This window comes from Bubalus kerabau, chromosome 4 (genome assembly GCF_029407905.1).
Source record: "Bubalus kerabau isolate K-KA32 ecotype Philippines breed swamp buffalo chromosome 4, PCC_UOA_SB_1v2, whole genome shotgun sequence".
In the NCBI taxonomy this organism is placed as follows: domain Eukaryota; kingdom Metazoa; phylum Chordata; class Mammalia; order Artiodactyla; family Bovidae; genus Bubalus; species Bubalus kerabau.
In genome coordinates this window covers 46435450-46460855 of record NC_073627.1, presented here as the reverse complement: position 1 = coordinate 46460855, position 25406 = coordinate 46435450, and the positions used below count along the sequence as shown (strand labels likewise).

The window sequence follows — 25406 nt, the reverse complement described above, 5'->3', positions numbered from 1 at the left end:
GCAGCAACCACATGACCGCCTTCACAGCAGGAAAGTGCAGACAGACGTGAGGGAATGAACACGGCTGTGCTGCAATAAAGCTTACCTATGAACCGTGAAATCTGAAGGCCTTATTAATTTCCCCATATCTCAAAACATTATTCTTTTTGACTTTTTCCCCAATCATTAAAAAATGCAAAATGTATCTTAGCTCACAGGCTATGTAAAAGCTGGTGGCGGTCGACAGATGAATGGATAAAGTAGCTGTGGTACATATATATGATGGAGTATTACTCAGCCACAAAAAGCAATGCTAATGACTGACTCATTAGAGTCAGTTCTAATGAGGTGGATGAATCTAGAGTCTACTATATACAGTGAAGGAAGTCAGAAAGAGAAAAACAAGTATCATATACTAACGCAATATATGTAATCTAGAAAGATGGTACTGATGAAATTATTTGCAGAGCAGCAATGGAGACACAGACATACAGAACAGACTTATGGACATGGTGGCAGGGAGGAAAGGGTGGGATGTATGGAGAGAATAAGATGGAAACATACATTACCATATGTAAAATAGGTAGCCAATGGGAATTTGCTGTATGACTCAGGGAACTCAAACCGGGGCTCTGTAACAACCTAGAGAGGCGTGATGGGGAGGGAGGTTCAAGAGGAAGGGGACATATATATATCTATGGCTGATTCATGCTGATGCTTGGCAGAAACCAACATAATTCTGTAAAGCAATTATACTTCAATTAAAAAATAAACAAAAAAAAGCAGGTAGCAGGCCAAATTTGGCCCATGTGTCAGTTCTTCAACCATTCACCTGTACTATAAATTTTTCCTGAAAAAAATCTTTTCAGGAAGCTTTTTTCCCCCAGCAAACTTCTATTCCTTAAAAACTCAAAATAACAACAAAAGAAACAAATAACTCAATTAAGAGATGGATAAAATACTTAAATAGACCTTTGTCCAAAGATACACAAATGGCCAATAAACACATGAAATGATGTTCAATATCATTAGCCATCATGGAAATGCAGTTCAAACAACGTAAGATACCACTCCCATCTACCAGGATGACTACAAACAAACAAAGGCCAGGGGGAGGATAACAGGTGCTGGCAAAGATGTGGAGAAATTGGGACTTTAATTTTAGTGGTTCCTCAACATGAGTAAAACATAGAATTACCATGTGACCTAGCAATTCCACTGCTAAACAGACATTCAAAACAGGGGTTCAAACTTGTGTGTGAATGTTCTTAGCAGTATTCACAACAGCCAAAACGTGGAAGCAACCCAATTGTCTACCAACAGTTGAATGGATAAACAAGATATGCTGTATCTGTACAATGAAGTGTCATTTGACCATAAAAAGGAATGAAGTACTAGTAACGCTACAACATGGATGTACCTTGGAAACATCACACTACATCAAAGAAGCCAGACACAGAAGACCACATATTGTATGATCCCATTCATATGAAATGCCCAGAATAGGCAAATTCGGAGAGAGAGTAGACTAGTGGTTACCAAAAACTAGGGGGAGGGGGGGGAGGGAATGGGAGTTACTGCTAATGGGTACAGGGTTTCTCTGGGAATGATGAAATGCTCTGAAATCAGACAATGATGAGCACACAACTTTGTGAATACACTAAAAATCACTGAAAAGAACAAAAAAGTGAACTTTATGGTATGTGAGTTATATCTCAATTTAAAATTTAATTTTAAAAGTCAATGGTGATTGGCTGTGGAAAGAACCAGAATGTATGAAATTCTTTAAGTTTATTGACTTAAATAATTTTGCCTGTTACGCGTAATTAAAAAAAAAAAAACAAACAAACCTTTATACTTTGGCAGAAAAAAAGTCTATGGTAAAATATCATTAAATTTTAGATATTTCATTAAGGAATTACTATGTTTCTAAGCTATGGAACAAAAGGGAGTATTCCAATTGTATTATATATACATCCATATCAAATAATTATACAAGTTTTTCGCTTGTATGTGTTACTAAGTTTGTGGATTTTATAGTAGCAAAGCAAATTGACCATAGTTAAGTCTTTGGACTTTTTTTGTTACAGTTGCCAATTCTTCTGTTTATTTTAATTACATTTCTTAAAATAGTATTTGACCTGGCATATTATTCTGAGCATTAAATGTGACTGTCTTTGAAGAAAAGTACCTAGGAAATATAACAGTTTAATAAGTAATCAATTTAAATTTCAGCAGTTTAGATGAATACTTAACAGTTACTAACAATCAGTATCATAATGGAGTTGCTACCTACATATCCCAGTCCTTACTAACATGGTCTGATGGGATGGAGGGTTTACCTCTTTCTCCTCTGGGCAGTACAGGGGCCCTGTAGGATGAAGAACTGCTTTCTGTGCATAATAGAAGAGCTCTGATATGTTCTTCAGATTTTTTGCTGAACACTGAAAAGAAAATTTTAAATGTTTCACTCTGAAAGCAATTCAGAGAGAGAGAGCTAAAAACATTTTAAAAAATGTTTTTTTTAACTATCAAGATTCCTTGAAGAAACTGAAAAAATCCATTTTTTTAGTGGATATTTCCATATGATAGACTACAAAGAGCCCAGAGACCAATTCCAAGTTCTCTGTTTTATTTGATTTACGGGACTTCACAAACAGGAAATTTATTTCACCCCACATCTTCCCCATCTCCTATTCTGAACCTCAATTTAGTGAGAATTCACCAACCGTAAATTTCAAAATGAAATGAGAAGGCATACCTCCACACAGGTTTCTATTTCTGTGTACTGGTTCATAATAGGAAGGATGGTCTCCATACTACTATATTCCACCAGGTCAGATTTGTTCCCAACCAGTATCAAAGGCAGCCTGAAATAAACAGGGCACATGGTAATAATGAGCAAGGCAAAAGACATTAGATTTTTTTTTAATGTACATTGTAACCTAGTAAAGTACAATGATAAAGTAATTGAAGAGGGCAAACTATACATGGTAATCAGGGAACAATCCCTCTGACAAAGCAGCATTTGAGGCACGCAGTGAAGGATAAGATGGAACCTGTCAGGTGAAGAGCCTGGAAAGAGCTGGCTGGGACGAAGCGACAGCATGTGGAAAAGCCCCAAACTGAAGAAACATCCCTATGAGTCCGGAGAACAGAAAAATGCCAGAGTGGCTGAGGAGTACTGGTCAAAGGGGAAGACACATGAAGCGGAGCTGGAGGGATGAGCAAAGGCCAGATGCAAAACGACTTTACAGCTACAGTACAGAGAGTGTGTTTTAAGTGTAAAATGACATGATCTGATAGACATTTTAAAATGCAGTCATTTGTTATCTTTTAGAGATACATACTGAAATAGAGTATGATATGATGTCTGATTTGTTCAAAATGATCCCAAAGGAAGGGGTAATAAATGAAACAACACTGGCCATGAGTTGTTAATCGTTGAAGCTGGATGATACACAGAGATTCATTATACTATTCTACTTTTGTATATATATGATTTTTTTTAATAATAAAAAAGTTCTTTTAATGTGGTATCCTGGATTAGGGTAGTGGAGACAGGAAATTTTCAGATTTGAGATATATTTTTGAAGTAGAACAGATAGGAGCAACAGTAGATTAGATATGGAGATTGAAGGAAATTAGAAATCAAGAAAAGTACATAGATCTTTTTGGCTGGACAAAAGGATTAGATTTTTTTTTCCCCATTTTTAAAGTTTTAATTGAATTTGTTACAATATATTGCTTCTGTTTTATGTTTTGGTCCTTTGGCCCAGAGGCATGTGGGATCCTAGATCCCCGTTCAGTTCAGTTCAGTCGCTCAGTCCTGTCCAACTCTTTGCGACCCCATGAATCGCAGCACATCAGGCCTCCTTGTCCATCACCAACTTCCGGAGTTCACTCAGATTCACGTCCATCAAGTCAGTGATGCCATCCAGCCATCTCATCCTCTGTCGTCCCCTTCTCCTCCTGCCCCCAATCCCTCCCAGCATCAGAGTCTTCTCCAATGAGTCAACTCTTCACATGAAGTGGCCAAAGGACTGGAGTTTCAGCTTTAGCATCATTCCTTCCAAAGAAATCCCAGGGCTGATCTCCTTCAGAATGGACTGGTTGGATCTCCTTACAGTCCAAGGGACTCTCAAGAGTCTTCTCCAACACCACAGTTCAAAGCATCAATTCTTCTGTGCTCAGCCTTCTTCACAGTCCAACTCTCACATCCATACACGGCTACTGGAAAAACCATAGCCTTGACTAGACGAACCTTTGTTGGCAAAGTAATGTCTCTGCTTTTGAATATGCTATCTAGGTTGGTCATAACTTTCCTTCCAAGGAGTAAGCGTCTTTTAATTTCATGGCTGCAGTCACCATCTGCAGTGATTTTGGAGCCCCCCAAAATAAAGTCTGACACTGTTTCCACTGTTTCCCATGCAGTGATGGGACCGGATGCCATGATCTTCGTTTTCTGAACATTGAGCTTTAAGCCAACTTTTTCACTCTCCACTTTCACTTTTATCAAGAGGCTTTTTAGTTCCTCTTCACTTTCTGCCATAAGGGTCATCTGCATATCGGAGGTTATTGATATTTCTCCCAGAAATCTTGATTCCAGCTTGTGCTTCTCCCAGTCCAGCGTTTCTTATGATGTACTCAACCATTGGACTGTCAGGGAAGTCCCCAAAATGAACAGATCTTTGGAGACAGAAAAGATTGAGAAATCCGGGGGTGGGGGCAGCGGGGAATAGGCAGGAAATAAAGAATTTTATTTTCAATAAATTAAATGTGAAAGGCCCATCATAAATCTGAATGGGGATTAACAAGGAGAACTAGCCCAGTAGAGAACAATTATTTGTACAACCCATAAGAGAGCTTAAAGAGAAGGCAAATCATCTAGCTGGGACTCCAAATTGTAAAAGAAACACTTGCAGGCATTTATTTAACCACCTAGTGTGGTTATTATGTGTAAATGGACTGGCACACTACATAACCCAAACATAGATTGTTAATAGAGCCAGGAGAGTTCCCAAAAATGCACTGCATTACAACCAGAGGTGTGCTCAGAATAATTTACGGATCTTAAAAAAAGAAAACACACAAGTCCAAGGCCTACTCCAAACGTACCAATCCTAAAACTCAAACAGTAGAGCAAAGGCACCTATATTGTTGCAAGGTACCTCAGGTGACAGCGATGGGCACATCTGACTAAGGACCACTGTGATAATGGTCCACAGAAGTCCTAGATAAGAACATATGTGTAATAAATATAAACTTAAGGTATGAGGCCCAGGAAAGAAGGTACTGGAAAAATGTGAAGTCCATACACTAATGAAATAGACCACCTTGGAACAAATCAACCACAAGAGAAATAAGCATGCTCCTATGATTCAGGGAAGGGTACAGGTATACCCACGCCTGAGAAAGCTCAATTAGATCTCCCAAACACTGAAGGCCACTTTCAGATGGTACACTAAAAGGGGCATGAGACTAGACAGCTAGTTTCTAAAGAGCAGTTTAGGAAGCTGTCATGGTAGAGTCAATTTTAAAAATTCAGTTGTTCAAGATAGTGCTTCATGCTGCTGCTGCTGCTAAGTCGCTTCAGTTGTGTCCGACTCTGTGCGACCCCATAGACGGCAGCCCACCAGACTCCCCCGTCCCTGGGATTCTCCAGGCAAGAACACTGGAGTGGGTTGCCATTTCCTTCTCCAATGCATGAAAGTGAAAAGTGAAAGTGAAGTTGCTCAGTCGTGTCCGACTCTTAGCAACCCCATGGACTGCATAGATTCTGGCAAAACTGACTTCTCGGAAGAGTCCTCGAAACAGTTCAAGAAATAAGCAAGAAAAGCAAGTGTAAGGAGCATAGAGGCATTGTTTCCTCCAAGGCAGTCAAGGCATCATTTCTGTGATGACAGAAATGAACTGTATTTGTACTGTCCATTACCCTAACCTCTAGCCACAAGTGCCTATCAAGCACTTGAAATGTGGCTGCATCCAAGGCACCGAATTTTTAGTATTATTTAATTTTACTTAAATTGCCCCAACTGACTAGAAGCTACTCCACTGGACAGTACAGCTCTAGAGAGCTCCTCTCAGCTCAGTCAGTAAGTCGTCACAAAGTGACTTGAAAACAGTGATAATGACTGTGCTCTTACACATTTCACATGGTGAACATTCAGTGATTGGGATAATGCCAGTCCTCAAAAGGGCATCTCAAGAAAGAGGGCAGATTACAGTTTCAGGGCTCTATTCTCTGCTTTGCTCTCAAACGTGTATGCAGCCTCCAGTAATTCCTCTCTGATAAAGGTGTGTGTGTATAAACAGACCTATTAGATAAAGCACATACGGCAAACTGTTAACTAGCAGATCTAAGTGATTACTTTACAGATCTTTATTGCACTATTTCTTGCGACTTTTCTCCAAGTTTGAAATTTTTCAATATACAAAGTTTCAGAGAGAAAAAAGTACCTGCTGTCTTTGTCTGTTCTTTCATTTATGAGAGGAATCCATCGACTTGTTACCTAAAATGAAAATGAACAGGAGTTAAGGCCTAATGAAGATCTGCCTTGAAAAATACCCCACCCTAGGACTCCTAAAATTCTAAATTGAGGATCAATTTTAAAAGCGCCCCCACTGAAATTTAACAAAGTATAGTGAAAAGTCACATATTCATACCTTATCAATGGAATGCTTGTTGTTAACAGCATAAACTATGCAGATGACATTAGCCTATAAGAAAAATTCACAAATAGATGGTATTTTAAAATAATACAAATGCAGCATTTAATTACCAGCTAGCTAATATATTTCAATCAAACAGAGAAAAAAAATTGAAAATTAAAAAACTTAGCATGCCTCTAAAAGCAAAAGGATTTATGGCAAAAATACATACTCAAAGTCAGCAGCGACATTAAAGAACTGAAAAAGCCCTCTCTGTGAGAGAAGGAAATGGCAGACACAGGATCATCACTGTTCTCCCACAAACAAACCTAGAATTATTTTTTTTTAACTCACCTGTGATATTTCTTGATGAAGCTGTTCATCACTCTGTTCTGCTTCTACAAATGACAAAGTCAGGTTTTTTTCATATTTTAAACACTTTCATAAAAATGAATGAACAACCAAGCTAAAATCCATCTGACATCCACCTAACATCCCTCAAAACCTCCCTTACCTCTCATGTCCTTTACAAGATGTACTGCCAGACAAGTGGCAAAGAAAAGGGAAAGCCAGAGAAGGGAAAGAGTGGAACTATGATAAGGAAGCTGGCTGGCACTGAGAGACAAGTCTACATGAAGATAGTCAGGCAGGGAAGAGCACAAGGCATTGTGTGATCAATCTGGGCCAGCATCTGATCCAAAGCTGACAAGGGACTGGCAAAAGAGATCAGAAACTCAAGCTAGGAGACTGGGTACTAAAGAGTCAGAAGCCCAGACAAAAAGCCTATACACACAGGGTCAAAAAGCCAGTTGAGAGTCTGGGAAATACAAGCTTAAGATCTAGAAATCTGATAGAAGTAATCTTAACCAGGCCCCAGAGGCAAAACCAGAGCATGATAATGAAAAGTCAAGAATTCCCTCACTCGCCCATCTCTCTGGCTAGAACTGGTCTCACGGAGGGATATGCCTATAATCCCACAGGTGCAGGGGACGGGCATGATACATAGCTAGGAGAGAGAGAGGAGAGAGAAGTAAACAAACGAAGAGCAAAGCAATTATTGATATATTAGATCACTTTACGTTAACTGCTTCCCCTCAAAATGTTATTTCTGACATATAAACTAATGTTACAAATGAGTACAATGGTATCTCAATTAATGCTAAATAACTGGTCACATTTCAAATATCTTCTCTAAGTTGAATAATCAAGCAGTTAAAGCTTCAACTGTAATACTGAAGTCAATCTAAACATGTAGCTACACACACTGAAAAAGAATAATTCTATACATAGAGCTAGTTATGAGACTGACAGTAGCAGGAAGCATCCAACCCCCCTCAGCTTCTAGTAGAGTACTGTCCAACAGAAATGTGATATAAACCATACATGGAATTTTAAATTTTCTAGTAGTCACTTTAAACAAAGTAAAAAGAAACAGGTAAAATGACTTTTTAATTTACCCAAAGTATCAAAAATACTAAAATTTCAACATGTAATCAACAGAAAAATTATGAGATCCTGTACTTTATTTCATACTGTCTTCTAAGTCCACTTATATTTTATACTTAGAGCACATTTCAATTTAGACTAGACACATTTTAAGTGTTCAACAGTCACAGGTATTAGACTGTACAGTTCTAGTGTTTCATTTTTAGAATGGACGGGATACCAGCTCAGCCAAACAAAGTATTACCAATGTGGTTATACACATTTTTAAAAATAGATTTCATTTTTCAGAGCAGTTTTAGGTTCAAAGCAAAACTGAATGGAAGGCAGAGATTTCCCATATACCTCCTGATTTCATATAGTTTCCCCCATTATCAACAGCCCGAGCCCACATCAGTGATACACGTTACAACTGACCCTTCCTTTCCAAAAGAAGTTCCAGAAAAAAGCAAAACAATTTAATGATTAAAAAGTAAGTAGTATTGTGCAGAAAAACCTTACATTATTAAAAACAATATAGATGTGCTTCCATTATCATGCAACGTAAGCAACCTGTTTCAACTTTTTTTTAGGAAAAACTCTGACGAATTAAAAACAAACTTAGAACTCAACAAATTTTCACATGAGAACTCTTTCTACATCACCATGCCTGAATGCCTGATAACAAAATAACACAGAACTCTGCAAATATGCTAATTCAAGGAGGCTTATGATTTATCTGGTCATTTGCCATCCCCCTTTCCCTTTCATTATTATGGAACCCAACTTAGTAAATTAGGGACAGAGAACTGCAAGGTGGAGGCTTTTTGTGGGGTGTGGGGTAAGACAAGAAGAGTAAATAATCATTTACTGTGAGAGAAAGAGACACCCCTCCTAAAACATTTTTTAATGCTTAGTAAGTATCTTTTTAAGGACTTTTAAATTAACTCTACAGCTTCACCTGCAAGAAGACATTTACTACCTGAGTAATCTACAATGTGCGTTGGAACTCTCTCAGGGGTAACATCAGCTGGAATGGTGATTTCTTCTGCCCGGGGAGGAACCTTCATTTGCAAACAAATATAAAAGAAGGAAAAACCTTTGAATATCAGAAATCAAACTTTTTAGATTATGTAAATTCATGTATAATTAGCCCTTTCACCCATGCTTACCTTTACAGGTATTTATTATAATTTTAAATGTTTATCTTTGTGCTTTACAATAGATGCAAATACATACTAAAGCTATATGATAAAACACTAAAAAAATAAAATAAAAGCACATTTATACCTGTGTGGGCAAAGGACATATTAAGGACACTTCAGCTCCCAAAACAATACTTAAATTAATTTAGTGTTTCAAAATTAGATTTCTAAAATGTAGTTTTATTCTATTTTGTTGAACGCTTAAGATATTCTGCAAGTGAAGACCTAACCTCAAGGGACCGCCCTGGCGGTTCAGTGGTTAAGATTCCGTGCTCCTGTCCTTTCCAACTACGATCCGGCAGGATGGCACCCGCACAAAGAAAGACAGCTAGAAGAAGGGCTGATCCACCATCAGTGAGGTGGTGACCAGGGGAATACACTATCAACATTCACAAGTGCATCCATGGAGTGGGTTTCAAGAAGTGTGCCCCTCAGGCACTCCAAGAAAGCCAGAAATTGGCCATGAAGGAGATGGGAACCCCAGATGTTCGCACTGACAAGGCTCAACAGAGCTGTCTGGGCCAAAGGAATAAGGAAATGTCCCATACTGGTATGCAGCTGTCCAGAAAACGAAATTAAGATGAGACTCACTAAACAAGCTCTACACTTGGGCTACCTACGTGCCTGTCACAACTTTCAAAAATCTAGACACTTAATGTGGATGAGAACTAACTGCTGACTGTCCAATAAAGTTAATGAACCGAAAAAAAAAAAAAAAAAGATTCTGCACTCCCAATGCAGGAGGTACGGGTTTCATCCCTGGTCAGGGAACTAAGATTCTGCATGCCACTCAGCACAGCCAAAAAAAAAAGAAATCTTCAAATAAATTAATAAATTATCAAAATTTATCTCTTCTAAAAGATAAATGTTTGGCTATATAAACCTTAAGCATAATAACACCATTATTTAAAAAAACTCCTTATCCACACCCAAAAGGACTATGATAAAATAACAATTCTAAACTAAGTTAAAATATCACAAAAAACTTTTAGGTACTATACTCTAAGTGATCATAATTAATGTTGCTGATTTCACAAACCACATATGAAAATATACTCCACTTTACAAATTATGATTTATTTAACTATCTTATTTAAGAGAAAAAAAAGTGAAAGAAACAATGGTCATATGACAATTGTAATTACTGAAATAACTACTACATAATACATTAAATTGCTCTCTGAACAATGAAATTGTACAGGTATTCCTAATTAAACACGAGCAAATAAATGATAAATGCAAACCATGGCGCTAGTAATACCTATTATATGAAGAAAGAAAATAAAAAGAAATAATCTTTATCTCATTTGCATTGATCCCATCCCTCATAACAATATCTTTACATAATGCTTTAGGCAACTGTTCACCATACTGGATCTTCCAACATGTAAATAAACACATTGCCAGCGATAACAAAGCCACCATGCTTCTGGTGGTATTTTAGTAAGTTTATCTCATTTGAGACCCACAACAATTCTTCCAGGTAGGCAAACGTGGAATGACTTAGATTTTTTATTTGTAAAATGATGTAGGTAGATAATATTTGAGATTTTCAAACACGTGTATCAGAATCCTAGTGGCTCTAATGATGTCTCAAAGACTGGGGAGAGTCAGACAGAAGGCAGATGGGGAGCCAGACATTTCATACTTACTTCAACTAAAGGAATACTCATCTGTTCTATATTTGGGGCTTATAAAAACATTTTATTTTTAAGAAAGAATTACACAGCTTAGATGATCCCTAAGGAGATTCAACCAGTCCATTCTAAAGGAGATCAGTCCTGGGTTTTCATTGGAAGGACTGATGCTAAAGCTGAAATTCCAATTCTTTGGTCACCTCCTGCGAAGAGTTGACTCATTGGAAAAGACTCAGGCTGGGAGGGATTGGAGGCAGGAGGAGAAGGAGACGACAGAGGATGAGATGTCTGGAGGGCATCACCGACTCGACAGACATGAGTTTGAGTAAACTCCAGGAGTTGGTGATGGACAGGGAGGCCTGGCGTGCTGTGATTCATGGGGTCGCAAAGAGTTGGACATGACTGAGCAACTGAACTGAACTGAACTGAATATCCCTTTCAGCTCCCTTTTTACAGATGGGACAACTAAGGCAGAGAGATGACAAATGTCCTGCTGCTGCTGCTGCTGCTGCTGCTAAGTCGCTTCAGTCGTGTCCGACTCTGTGCGACCCCAAACACTGCAGGCCACCAGGCTCCCCCGTCCCTGGGATTCTCCAGGCAAGAACACAGGAGTGGGTTGCCATTTCCTTCTGCAGACAAATGTCCTAGCCAAGGTCAAAAGTAAGAAACAAAAAGGCCTTATGTGAACTCAGAGCTGGTTTGGCTCTTTCTCCTATATTTCAGAGATGTCTTGTAAAAACTAACATGAGCCTTTCCAAAAGTCATTAACTATCAGAAAGGAAACACATACCAAAAAAAAAACCTAAAATGTATTTCATTTAACTCAATTTTGATAAAAATTTAAATGTAGGAAAGAAATCACAATGCCTACCTCTTCTGGGAATTCTTCACTGACTAGAGACATAATCAGTGATGTCTTCCCAACTCTAGCTGTGAAAAGAAAAAAGGATTACTTTAATAAAGTATTCAGATTCTAGAAAGCTCAAATTTAGCAACCACACAGCAAAGTACTGTTATTTGTTACCTAAAATCAGAGGATCAGAGCCATCTAAATTACCAATTTTCAGTACATCTTTTTTTTTCCTGCTTAGAAAAGTTACACAGGTTCACCGTTTAAAACAAAAAAATTACTAAAATATATATACTATAAACGTAAAAATCTCCCATAGTATCCCCCATAAACTGTTTAATATGTGTAGTCTCCCAGATCTTCCCACACTCGTATTAGCATATTATAATAATTTACTACAGTAGAATCAGAGTATTTATACTATTTTACAATTTTTATCACTTAAGTATGTATTGGGGCAGTATTCCATGACAATCTTTAAAAATCTCCCAGAAGACGGAAGAGAAAGTTATTATTTAATAAATACAGAGTGTTTGTTGGTAATGAAGAAGGAGTTTTAAATGTAGAAAGTGGTGATGGTTACACAACATTGCAAACATATTTAATGCCCTTGAACAGAATATTTACTAAAGGTAAAAAATGTTATGTTTTTTGTATATTTTATCACAATTTTTAAAAGCAGTAATAATAAATGCATTTTATATTAATATTTAAAAGCTTCCTACATTATTTTTTGATAAGTGTATAAGAATCCAGTGTGTGATGTGTCATAATTTATTAATGTAATCTCCTAATGACGAACAGTGCTGCAATGTTAATCTCTACAGGATAAGTTCCTAGAAGTGGAGCTCAAGTTAGCACACATGATCTTTTTGTTTTTAATAGACATTGTTATATTACTGCCAAAAAAGAATAATTTACATGCTTACCAATAGAAGATCAGAGTGTCTGTTTCTTCTTAAAGGGTTAGTAAGAGCAAAGAAACTTTCCTGTTACATTTTCTAACCTAGCAGTTTTTTTAATGTACAAACTTAAATTCTTAATTTTCTTTCTGAAACCTGACTTTCATTCCCATCATTTTCTGATCTTATGATTACTATTATTAGACTTTCAAATGCTTATCAACTAAAATCCTTTTGTGATTCTAGAGGAAAACAGTCCACCTGCCTGTTGATCTCTGCTGTGATAGCAAACTATAGTTTTCAAAAGTCTAAATATAAAACAGCTGGAAAATGTTAAAGTCAAGGAAAGTCACATTGCTTTGCTAAATAAGTGACTAAAAGAAAGTGTGACTAAAACTACAAGTCAAGTCTGTGGAAAAATAATGACTGGCTGGAAGGGAGAGTACTGGTCAAAACAACTCAGAGGGCGAGCTGGAAACAAGCGGCTGCAGCTGATAGAAGGCAGCCCAGATGCTTAACAGGCATCCTCTGGCTCTGACTCTTCAATCCTTTCAATTTACACGTGTGAGAAGGCTTGGGCCTTCTTCAAGGGTCTGACAATAAGGTAACATTTCCCTGAGTCAGAGAATCTGGAGCCCATCATCAGAGAACTGCTAGGAGCCAGGTACTGAAGTCAACCTATCCAGCTCCCCAAAGAAATTTCAGATGAAGAGCCTGGGACCCAGCCACAGTGATTTGCTCATGGTCTCACTAGAAGACTAGTTACAGCCCTAGGAGAATAACCCATTTTGACACGTTAGTAATACAGAAAATGCATGACGATCCCAAAAGTCAGCGAGCACCGCATACACAAACACTACGTAAGTTAATTAAAATAATTCACTGATTCACTGGTGACTAATCCAGCAGCTCTGGCTCTTTTATTTTATTTTTAGAAAATTCCAGATGTACAGAAAAATTGCAAAAATAATTCAAAGGACTCAAGTCTATCCTTTAACCAAATTCCCCACGTTAGAATTTAACCATATTTGCATTATTATTCTCTCTCTCTCTATATATATATATTCTATATATATATGTAAAATTTTTAAAAAAACATGAGAGTAAATCACAAACATGATGCCCCTTTACCCTGAAGCATTCTAGTATGTATTTCCTAGAAACAGTATCATCCTCTTACATAACCACAGTTAAATCAAGTTATGTCAAGATCAGGAAATTAACACCCCAAAGAGTGCTATTATGTAATCTATAAACCTTATTCATGTCTCACTATTATCCACTATAGAAAAGAAAAATCTTTTCTGTCCAGAATCAAATGTTCCATTTGGTTGTCATATCTCTTTAGCCTCCTTTAATCTGGAAGCTTTCCTCCATCTTTGTCTTTCATGACCTTCACATTTCTGAAGACTACAAGTCGTTTATTCTGTAATATCTCTCTCAACTGGGTCTGTATGATGTTATCCCACAATTAATTTCAGGCTCTGCTTTTTTGGCAGAATATGAGAGAAGTGTTGTGTCCTTCTCAGAGTGCCAGAGCAAAAAGGAGATAATGTCAATTTATCCCACTACTGTGACGTGCACTGTCATCACTTGGAGGAGGTGGTGCTAGGTTTCTCCAGTAAAGTTATTTTTTTCTAATTAAAAAATATCTTATGAGGAGGTACTTTGAGACTTTGTAAATTTTCTGGTTCTCATCAAACTTTTGGCTATCAGGTTTAGCAGCCATTCAAGCTTCTTGCCTAAAACAAGTATTGCTATCATGGCTGCTAGATGGTGATTTTTTATTTCTATCTATTCTCCTATATTACTTTGCATTCTCCTGTAAGAAAAAACTTTCCCTTCTGTTTCTTATGAATGTGACCTCATGGATTATTGTATTATTCTGTGGGTTATAATCCATTATGGTCATTATCTGGAGGCTCAAATTGTTTCATTTTATTTAAAAAAATGGCAGTTAGGCCAGTATATATCACCATGAACAATATGATTTTTTTCTTTCCTTTTTTTATTATTAAAAAATGGAAACATTTCAGAATTAGTGACAACAGTGTGATCTGGTGTGTGAACCCATCACCCAACCTCATCTCCTTTCCATAGTCTCTCTTGTCCTTTCCCATTAATTATTTTGAAGCAAGTCTCAGATACGTATCATTGTCACCATGTACAATATGATTTTATAAATATGTATAATTTGGGAGACTAGAAAAAGTCAACACTTTCGGGGAGATAATAATACCATCTCTTCAAGGTTCCAGTAAGAATTAAACAACATCATATATGTGAAAGTGCTTAGGCAGACCACCTGACCTATCACTGTCTCTCAATAAATAAAGGTTTTAACTTTCCTTCTTAAAACACAAAAGTCACTTTGGTGGTAAAAACGGTCACATTCTAAATTTACAGATGGCAAGTGAAATTTACTTCAATTTTCACATATTAAATGCATTCCTGCATCCCTTCGTTGCATTTCTTGAGCACTTCTACACTCGAGACACTATTCCAAGTCAGGGGATACTACTGATCAAGGTATTACGTTTTCCCTACTTTTATATTCTTGGAGATTATATTCCAATGGATTTATGATATTTTTCACCAATAAGGAACACTCTTTCTACACATCAGGATAAAAAGCTCAAAAAAAAAAAACATAACCATCTTTGCCTAACCCTTTGTACTGATCATTCAAGTTCTGTCGAACTTCCTCTGACATTTTTAATACTCATTCTTTCCTGTTCCCAGTTTCCCCTAAATATAGCACTTTTACCAAAACACTTCCTAGTTCACAACTTTCTACCCCCTTCTCCAGTCTCTCCTCTCATTAATATATCAGTAATACAAATGCAGGCCATCTTTCTTCCACATTCTTTACATTTCCTAACTCACCTGATCAAAAGCCATCCCGACTCTCAATTACCTACCTCATCAAAGTGTCGCTATTCCACTGGCCTTTGAAAACCACACATACTTTAACCCCCGATCACCTATCTATCTTTCCTGCTAGTCCTCATGCATGATTTACTCCAATAAGGCCCTTCTGTTCTGTGTAAGCCCAAACAAGCCATGATGAATCCTGGCCTCCCTCACATGGTTTTCTTCATCCAAAAATACCTTCCCCCTTCTCTGGTCTACTTTTCCAAACATTTACATCTCTAAAGGACAGCTCCGTCTCTTCATTCTTTCTGGAGCCTCTCCACTGATCTCCAGTAGCATATTGGGCACCTACCGACCTGGGGAGTTCATCTTTCAGTGTCCTATCTTTTTGCCTTTTCACACTGTCCATGGGGTTCTCAAGGCAAGAATACTGAAGTGGTTTGCCGCTCCCTTCTCCAGTGCACCACGTTTTGTCAGAACTCTCCACCATGACCTGTCCGTCCAGGGTGGCCCCACACGGCATGGCTCATAGTTTCATTGAGTTAGACAAGGCTGTGGTTGATGTGATTAGATTGGTTAGTTTTCTGTGATTGTGGTTTTCAGTCTGTCTGCCCTCTGATGGAGAAGGATAAGAGGCTTATGGAAGCTTCCTGATGGGAGAGACCTACTGAGGGGGAAACTGGGTCTTGTTCTGATGGGTGGGGCCATGCTCAGTAAATCTTTAATACAATTTTCTGAGTGGAGCTGTGTTCCCTCCCTGCTATTTACCTGGGGCCAAACTATGGTGGGATTTGATTTAGGTCATACCTGAATGGTCTAGTAGTTTTCCCTACTTTCTTCAATTTAAGTCTGAATTTGGCAATAAGGAGTTCATGATCTGAGTCACAGTCAGCTCCCGGTCTTGTTTTTGTTGACTGTATAGAGCTTCTCCATCTTTGGCTGCAAAGAATATAATCAATCTGATTTCAGTGTTGACCATCTGGTGATGTCCATGTGTAGAGTCTTCTCTTGTGTTGTTGGAAGAGGGTGTTTGCTATGACCAGTGCATTTTCTTGGCAAAACTCTATTAGTCTTTGCCCTGCTTCATTCCATATTCCAAGGCCAAATCTGCCTGTTACTCCAGCTGTTCTTGACTTTCTACTTTTGCATTCCAGTCCCCTATAATGAAAAGGACATCTTTTTTGGGTGTTAGTTCTAAAAGGTCTTGTAGGTCTTCATAGAACCGTTCAACTTCAGCTTCTTCAGCATTACTGGTTGGGGCAAATCAAATCCCTTATGATTATACAGTGGAAGTGAGAAACAGATTTAAGGGACTAGATCTGATAGATAGAGTGCCTGATGAACTACGGACTGAGGTTCATGACATTGTACAGGAGACAGGGATCAAGACCATCCCCATGGAAAAGAAATGCAAAAAAGCAAAATGGCTGTCTGAGGAGGCCTTACAAATAGCTGTGAAAAGAAGAGAAGTGAAAAGTAAAGGAGAAAAGGAAAGATATAAGCATCTGAATGCAGAGTTCCAAAGAATAGCAAGAAGAGATAAGAAAGCCTTCCTCAGCAATCAGTGCAAAGAAATAGAGGAAGACAACAGAATGGGAAAGACTAGGGATCTCTTCAAGAAAATTAGAGATACCAAGGGAACATTTCATGCAAAGATGGGCTTGATAAAGGACAGAAATGGTATGGACCTAACAGAAGCAGAAGATATTAAGAAGAGATGGCAAGAATACACAGAAGAACTGTACAAAAAAGATCTTCACGACACAGATAATGACGATGGTGTGATCACTGACCTACAGCCAGACATCCTGGAATGTGAAGTCAAGTGGGCCTTAGAAAGCATCACTACGAACAAAGCTAGTGGAGGTGATGGAATTCCAGTTGAGCTCTTTCAAATCCTGAAAGATGATGCTGTGAAAGTGCTGCACTCAATATGCCAGAAAATTTGAAAAACTCGGCAGTGGCCACAGGACTGGAAAAGGTCAGTTTTTATTCCAATCCCAAAGAAAGGCAATGCCAAAGAATGCTCAAACTACTGCACAATTGCACTCATCTCACACACTAGTAAAATAATGCTCAAAATTCTCCAAGCCAGACTTCAGCAATACATGAACCGTGAACTTCCAGTTGTTCAAGCTGGTTTTAGAAAAGGCAGAGGAATCAGGGACCAAATTGCCAACATCCGCTGGATCATCGAAAAAGCAAGAGAGTTGCAGAAAAACATCTATTTCTGCTTTATTGACTATGCCAAAGCCTTTGACTGTGTGGATCACAAGAAACTGTGGAATATTCTGAAAGAGATGGGAATACCAGATCACCTGATCTGCCCCTTGAGAAACCTGTATGCAGGTCAGGAAGCAACCATTAGAACTGGACATGGAACAACAGACTGGTTCCAAATAGGAAAAGGAGTATGTCAAGGCTGTATATTGTCACCCTGCTTATTTAACTTGTATGCAGAGTTCATCATGAGAAACGCTGGGCTGGAGGAAGCACAAGCAGGAATCAAGATTGCCAGGACAAATATCAATAACTTCAGATATGTAGATGACACCCTTATGGCAGAAAGCAAAGAAGAACTAAACAGCCTCTTGATGAAAGTGAAAGAGGAAAGTGAAAAAGTTGGCTTAAAGCTCAACATTCAGAAAATTAAGATCATGGCATCCAGTCCCATTACTTCATGGCAAATAGATGGGGAAACAGTGTCAGACTTTATTTTTTTGGGCTGCAAAATCACTGCAGATGGTGATTGCAGCCATGAGATTAAAAGACGCTTACTCCTTGGAAGGAAAGTTATGACCAATCCAGACAGCATATTAAAAAGCAGAGACATTACTTTGCCAACAAAGGTCCGTCTGGTCAAGGCTATGGTTTTTCCAGTAGTCATGTATGGATGTGAGAGTTGGACTATAAAGAAAGCTAAGCACCGAAGAATTGATGCTTTTAAACTGTGGTGTTGGAGAAGACTTTTCAGAGTCCCCTGGACTGAAAGGAGGTCCAACCAGTCCATCCTAAAGGAGATCAGCCCTAAGTGTTCACTGGAAGGACTGATGCTGAAGCTGAAACTCCAATACTTTGGCCACCTGATGCTAAGAGCTGACTCATTTAAAAAGACCCTAATGCTGGGAAAGATTGAAGGCGGGAGGAGAAGGGGACGACAGAGGATGAGATGGTTGGATGGCATCACCGACTCAATGGACATGAGTTTGGGTGAACTCTGGGAGTTGGTGATGGACAGGGAGGCCTGGTGTGCTGCAGTCCATGGGGTCGCAGAGTCGGACATGACTGAGCAACTAAACTGAACTGAAGGACACCTCAAATTCTACCTCACAATTTGTGGGATCTGATATCCGGGGGCTATTGAAGCCTTCTCTCTCCTCCTCTGAACTACTCCTAAGCCATTTCACAGACTGTTATGAACAGAAAGTACTAATATACACTTAACATCTATGAGTCTGCATTAACACAATAACCAGATATTTGAAAACACTGAATGGAGTTTTCTAATTTTACACTGAAAAGGAGAGAAGAACCTGTAGCACATCAACTAGACTGAGGTACGTAACTTGATCTCACCTTGCCCCAAACACAATGGTATTTCTGTAGCTTCAGCACTGCTCTTTTGGAAATCAGGCCTACCCTTGGGAGCTCCTGGAACTCTCCCATTCACAGCTTTTCTTAAGAGCAACTGAAGAGCTGTGAATAGGAAACTGCTGAGGCAATCAAAAACAATTCCAAAGTTACTTTGTTCAACTCGTTTTCAGAAAAAACATTAACGTTGAAATAATAACTGTTTTTTATCCATTTATTTTTGGCTGCATTGGGTCTTCACTGCTGCACGTGGGCTTTCTCCAGTTGCGCTGTGTGGACTTCTTTGCAGTGGCTTCTCCTGTTGTGGAGCGCAGGCTCTAGGGCTTCAGCAGTTGTGGCTCCCAGGTTCCAGAGCACGGGCTCAGTAACTGTGCTGCGTGGGCTTAGCTGCCCCACAACGTGTGGGATCTTCCCAGACTAGGGATCGAACCCGTGTCTCCTGCATTGGCAGGTGGTTCTTAACCACTGGCCCACCAGCAAAATCCCAAAATCACAACTAGCAAAGGAGGATGTGATACAATAAAGAATACATCTGGTCTTTATGCCTAGTTCCTGGCACAGCTTCAAAATCCCTTGGAATTTCCTGAGTGAAACCAGTGTCCTTTGTTATAGTCTCTTTCAACCATGCTTCAAGTAATCCTAATGAGGTGACTTATTAAAGGGGAAGGGAGGGCCTAGACAGCTTTCAGCATAGGGGTCAGCTGCCAGAAAAAACCACCATGTGATGAGGGGGTTGGAACCTTCAGCCCCACCCCAAAACCTCTGGAGAAGTAGGGGTGGGGTGCTAGAGACTGAGTTCAATGAAGGGGCTACCTAATGAAGCCCTATATGAAGACTCTGGACATATCAAAGCTCTGGGGATCTTCCTGGCTGGTGAACACACTGATGGACCATAAAGGTGGTGCACCCTGACTCCACAGGAACAGCAGGTCCTGAGCTCAGGACCCTTCCGGACCTTCCCCCAGGTACCTCTTCATCTGGCTGTTCATCTGTGTAATCTTAAGCACTGCACTCTCCTGAGTTCTGTGAGTCATTCTAGTGAATTACTGAACCCAAGGGGTTGTGGGAAGCCCCTAATTGTAGTCAGCCAGAAAGAAGTGTGGATAGTCTGGAGACCCCACTGGCATATAGAAACTAAAAAGTAAAGGTGGATCTTGTTGGGGATCTTGCCCCTTAATCTGTAGGATCTGAGGCTAATCCGGGGTAGTTAGTGTCAAAATTGAATTCAACTGTAAGACACCCAGGTAGTTTCAGAAAATTGTCAGAATGTAGACAGCATGATGGTTTTGCATTTCTAAAAAGAAAGGATGGCTCAAAAAACTGAGAAACACTGTTAACAGAATTTCTATCCAAGAGTACAAGTTCCACTCAGACATAGCTGTGCCCTGCTGGAACCAAACTAGGAAAGACACTAGAAGAACACAGAGTATTATGCTTCTAATGACCCATCTTTCCTCTGCAGACTCCTAACCAGTTTATTTGGTATTTACCTAGTTGTCTTCTAATAAAGTTTAGTCTTAGATACTCTGGGGGATAATATGGAAAATGTATAAAACAACAGATAAAACTGCCATAAAATAAGTATGGATCGAGTGCTATGTTCAATCATTCTGTTTTAAAAAGGGAAGGGAAGATAAGGAAGAGCAGGAAGAAAAATGAATATTTTCTCCTCCCAGAAGTCTCTCTATAAATGTAGCAGGAAATCAAAAAGCTCACAAAACAAGCTCCCTAGAAGGAAAAAAAAAAAAAAAAAAAATCAGTAAAGACATCTAAGCAACCTTCCAGCACATCATCCATGGTCTCCTGAAGGATCTCCTAGACCTCCTTGGCAAAAACCTGACGTGTCCCACCAGCTAATGAATATCTCCAGAAAGACTAAGAAACAAGTATTTCGCTATCACCCACAGGAAACTCCACAAGGGCAGGGAACACGTTTTCCTTGCTCAGTGGTCAATCTGTAGCTCCTAGCAAATGCACTTAGTAAAATGGAGCACAGCGGCTAAGAGCACATATTTGAATTTCAAGAAAGTGGTTGGTTACCTTTGAGGGAAAGGGAGGGAAATACAATGAGAAGGGAGCTTCAACTGATTGGTAATGATTTATTAAGCCAGGTGATGGGTATTTGTTAGATGAATCTTTTAACATTTTATGCAAACATTTCACCAAAAAAAAAAAAAAAAAGAATATAGGCTTTGGAATGAGACAGAACTGGACTGCAATCTCGGTGTCAGCACTTAAAAGCTGTGTTTCCTCAGGCGAGCCACAAAGCCTCACTTCGTTCATCTATAAAATATAATACTGAACAGCTTTACAGAAGTGGTAAAAGGATTAATTAAGATGACAGATGCATAACGTTTGGGACAATACCTGGCACTCATTAAATACGCAAAACGGTAGTAGTTGTGTTGAGGAGGAGTTTGAATTAAAGGAGTTAAGCAAGCACTGGAGCAGGATTTTGGAACCGGCTTTGCCATTAACAGCATGACCCGGAGTTGTCACTGACTTTCTCTGGGCCACCATTTTCCCATCAGTTAAAAAAAAAAATGGATTAGATGCTATTAATGTTTATATTTTATGATTTATCTAAACCAGCATGTAGCACAGCTAGAAAACAGGCCTATAACAGACAAAGGGCACGTTACATTAATGGTAACTTATCCTGCAGTATCCTCAAAATGGGAGACAGATCTCCAAATTGCATGTTACCTATTTTAACTGTGTATGGGACTGTGATCTGACAAAAACATTCATCTACCTGTAAGAACACAGAGCGACTCATGGAGCCAATATGGGGTCCAAGAATTTCTAGTACTTGATGACTCACATTCAGCATTTCATAACTTAAATGACTCCTTTCATCACGACCTTGTTTAGGGTTCCAGCAACTCCAAACCTTCAGCCAGCTCAAGTCTGTACTCATCTCCACATGTATAGTCTCCAACCTAATTCCACATGATTATTCACAATGGAGGTAAAATCAAGCTGACCCTTGAACAACACAGGTATGGACTGTGCGGGTCCACCTTGATAGACTTCTTTTCAATAGCAAACACCACAGTACTACACAATCTACAGATTTGTGATGTGGAATCACAGACTCAGAGGAACACAGTAAACAGAGGGCTGGTTACATGCAGATTTTCAACTGCAGAGGGTCGATGCCCCTAACCCCTGTATTGTTCAAAGGTCAACTGGACACAACTTAGCGACTAAACGACAACAAAAGGTTATCTTTAAATGAGCCAAGCCACCCTCTTCTTACTCCAGATATTTACCAAACCTTTTAGAAGATCCAATGCCTATACAATACCTGTGACCTTTGAACTTCAGGCCCTCTCTGGCCCCAACAGAGATGCCTGCTTTTCCCTGGTCTCCTAAACCCAACAACTACAGCCAGCACAGAGGTCCCCAGAAACTCTTCCATTCTGAAGAACTCTCCTGGGCATCACAGACAGCTGACCCTTGAACAACCAGGGGTAAGGGATGCTGACACATGCACAGCTGAAAACCCTAGTATAACTTAGAGTCGACCTTCTGCATCAGCAATTCTTCTGTATCCTCATCCCTGGATTCAACCAGCTGTGGACTGTGGAGCACTGTAGTATTTACTATTGAAAAAGATCCTCAGATAAGTGGATCTGTGCAGCTACAACCTGCACTGTTCAAAGGTCAGCTGCACAGGTCTACAATGTTATCCTTGATCTACTATGTTAGGAATGGGAAAAAAAATGAATCAGATCCTCAATAACTCAGATACTCCTTGGTCACGAAAACAAGTCTCACTCTTGGGTCTTGAGAGGTCTGCCTACTTTAATGTCTTGATTCTTCTCATAATCCCCTTATTAGAATTATTGGCTTGGCCAAAAAGTTCATTTGGATTTTCCCAGAAGGTTGTACAGAAAAACCCGAACGAACTTTTTTGGCCAACTCATTATCTTTAAAAAATTTTATTTGTATCCTACCATTCTAAGGCCCTCACCAGTTTCAGAAGAAACCTACCCTTGAATCCTCAACTCAAAATGTTAAACAAAATGTTGAAAATTATGTCGATTAACAATATCAAAATGCCTAGTAGTTTCTAAAACAGCTAAGGGCTTATTTCGCCTTAATCACCATCACTCAGGTTCCCTTAGCAAAATGCAGGTCTTCATCAGGTGCTCCATGGTACCTTAAAGTTCCCCTCCACCATAACCTTTAAAGTGCATCCACTCTTACCGCTCTTCTTAGAACAACGCTTTTTTAGTCATAGTCCCTTTCTGCTTTCCCCAAGGACCCTTTGTATCTCCAGTGATATTTTGAGAAGAGAAAGATCACTATTTTGAAGAAAATCAGAATCTTTCACCGCTCAGCTCTTCAGGGCAGTTCCGGCTCTCTGCAGCGACTCCTGCAAAAGCACAGCCCTGCCACCATGTCTGTTCCAACAGGGCAGGCCTCAGAGGCAGGGAAGGAAACAGCTTGGGCGAGAGGAGGCCTTGCAAAGACAGCAACAATTTAAAAACGTAACTTACGCTTGATCATACAGACTTAGGAGAGCGGTACCAACCAGTAGGAATAAATTTGTGTCGATACTATCTTTCAGACTGTGATATTCTGCTTACTCATTCGTATTCTGCCTCATCTGTTGAGGAATCCGAGTTAGTGTAGCACTCACTAGAGTAAAACAATCCTATCTAGTTTCTGAAGTAATTGTCTAATAAAAGACCTTTAAAAAAAAACAAATCAAAGAACATGAATCTCTTCCACATAAAAATCCAAGAGTGATTTCCTTTTTTAAAACAAGTTCGAAATAACAGCAAGAGAGAGTGAGAGAGACAGTACAGTGAACTGGGAAGCAAATATGCAGGCATGTTTTTACTAGTACCGTTTTGGGTTTCCATTTGGAGGAGCAGTGAGATAATAGCTGCTTTAACTAATGAAGGGTTACACAGATATGATTTAGTTTCAAAATGCTTTGGAGAAGCTAAACTAGGGCTGTTTTGCTTCTCTTAAGGTCTACCCACCTAACCTTGAGTGAGACGATCCAAGAAATAATAAAGCAGCAGGTTTAAAGTTAAAATAGGCCACTTTCAAGCTAATTTTAATTGAGAAATAAATGAATGCCTTGAAGATAAGGAAAAATATTTTAGATTATTAGAAATTTAAAGCAATTTATAAACAAGCCTATGATCAAAAAAGTCCCTTATGGGAATTCCCTGGGGGGGTCCAGTGGTTAGGACTCCATGCTTTCACTGCTAAGGGTGCCGGTTCAATCCCTGGTCAAGGCCAAAAAAACACAAAGTCCCTATGACAATGTCAGATGAGTATAAGCACTATGTAGTTTTAACTACTCCAAAAAATAAAAATTATTTCCATAAAGGAACAATATTCCAAGCTCTTCTCTGGTTATTATATCAATTAAAATTTAATATAAATACAATATATATTATAAATATGTTATATAGTACAGTTTTATAACAATAACTAGAATTAAATTTAATTATATACAATATAAGTATTGATATGGAGGACAAAAAATTATCCTTTGTTAGCCAGCCATCTGATGGTCTCTACTTCCTCTGTTTTGCCTGACAAATCTTAAAGTGATCTACGAAAATTACAAGCATGGCCACAATTATTCCCAAGGACAGAAGGCCTTCTGATTCGGTTCAACACAACATGCTACAGTTCAGTCTGAAACTCCATGCTTCTAAGTAGGTCATCCATGGGAAGCATAATTCATCACTATAGAGTAAATTATCTAGATTTATCCAGGCTAAAAATTTCTTTGTCTTTTCATCAAAGCTTTTGAACATCCAGTTCTAAATGACAGCAAATTCTTAATATTCATGAAGCGGAAATAACATTCTCTGGTTCCAATTACCATCCTACCGGCCATTTTGGGAAATTCTTCTTGATAACAAACACCCCATGCTTCAAGTAGCAAAGGGATCTACTCATTTTTATCTGCTTCTTTATTAAGAAGCCTTGTTGGCTCTTCCTAAATTATTGTAATTAGAATAAAAAGGGAGGAGGAGAGTGACGGATGAAGTTGTATTTTAAACTGCAAAACTTTAGCATTTGGGGAAATAGCTGAGTACTGTTCCAAAAGAAAATTTTATTGACCATATATGCAGACAATGTCAGCTGCAGGACAAATGCCGTGGTCTATCCCTCTCCTTCAAACTCCATCAACACTAGTGCCCAACTGGCGCCAGAAGAGCAGAAAAGACAGCAGAAAACAAGTCTCAGTACATGCATAAGGAGGATATAGAAGAGACTCTATATAAACAAAACAGACTACGTATTAGGTTGGTGC

General features: G+C 38.9%; 1 protein-coding gene across 10 annotated transcripts in view; it reads right to left on the bottom strand.

The window, feature by feature from the left end:
• RHOT1 (ras homolog family member T1) overlaps positions 1 to 25406 on the bottom strand; it is a 65421-nt gene that overhangs the window by 34231 nt on the left and 5784 nt on the right. For all 10 annotated transcript variants that reach the window (XR_008713193.1, XM_055577213.1, XM_055577216.1 and 7 more), the window contains exons 2-8: positions 11766 to 11824; positions 9035 to 9116; positions 6985 to 7028; positions 6646 to 6699; positions 6439 to 6491; positions 2741 to 2849; positions 2322 to 2423 (exon numbers count right to left, since the gene is read on the bottom strand). Coding sequence is in view for 9 of the 10 variants with exons in the window: in XM_055577213.1 (XP_055433188.1) it covers positions 2322 to 2423; positions 2741 to 2849; positions 6439 to 6491; positions 6646 to 6699; positions 6985 to 7028; positions 9035 to 9116; positions 11766 to 11824 (503 nt within the window). In the remaining variant the exon portion in view is untranslated. The remainder of the gene's footprint in view (positions 1 to 2321; positions 2424 to 2740; positions 2850 to 6438; positions 6492 to 6645; positions 6700 to 6984; positions 7029 to 9034; positions 9117 to 11765; positions 11825 to 25406) is intronic.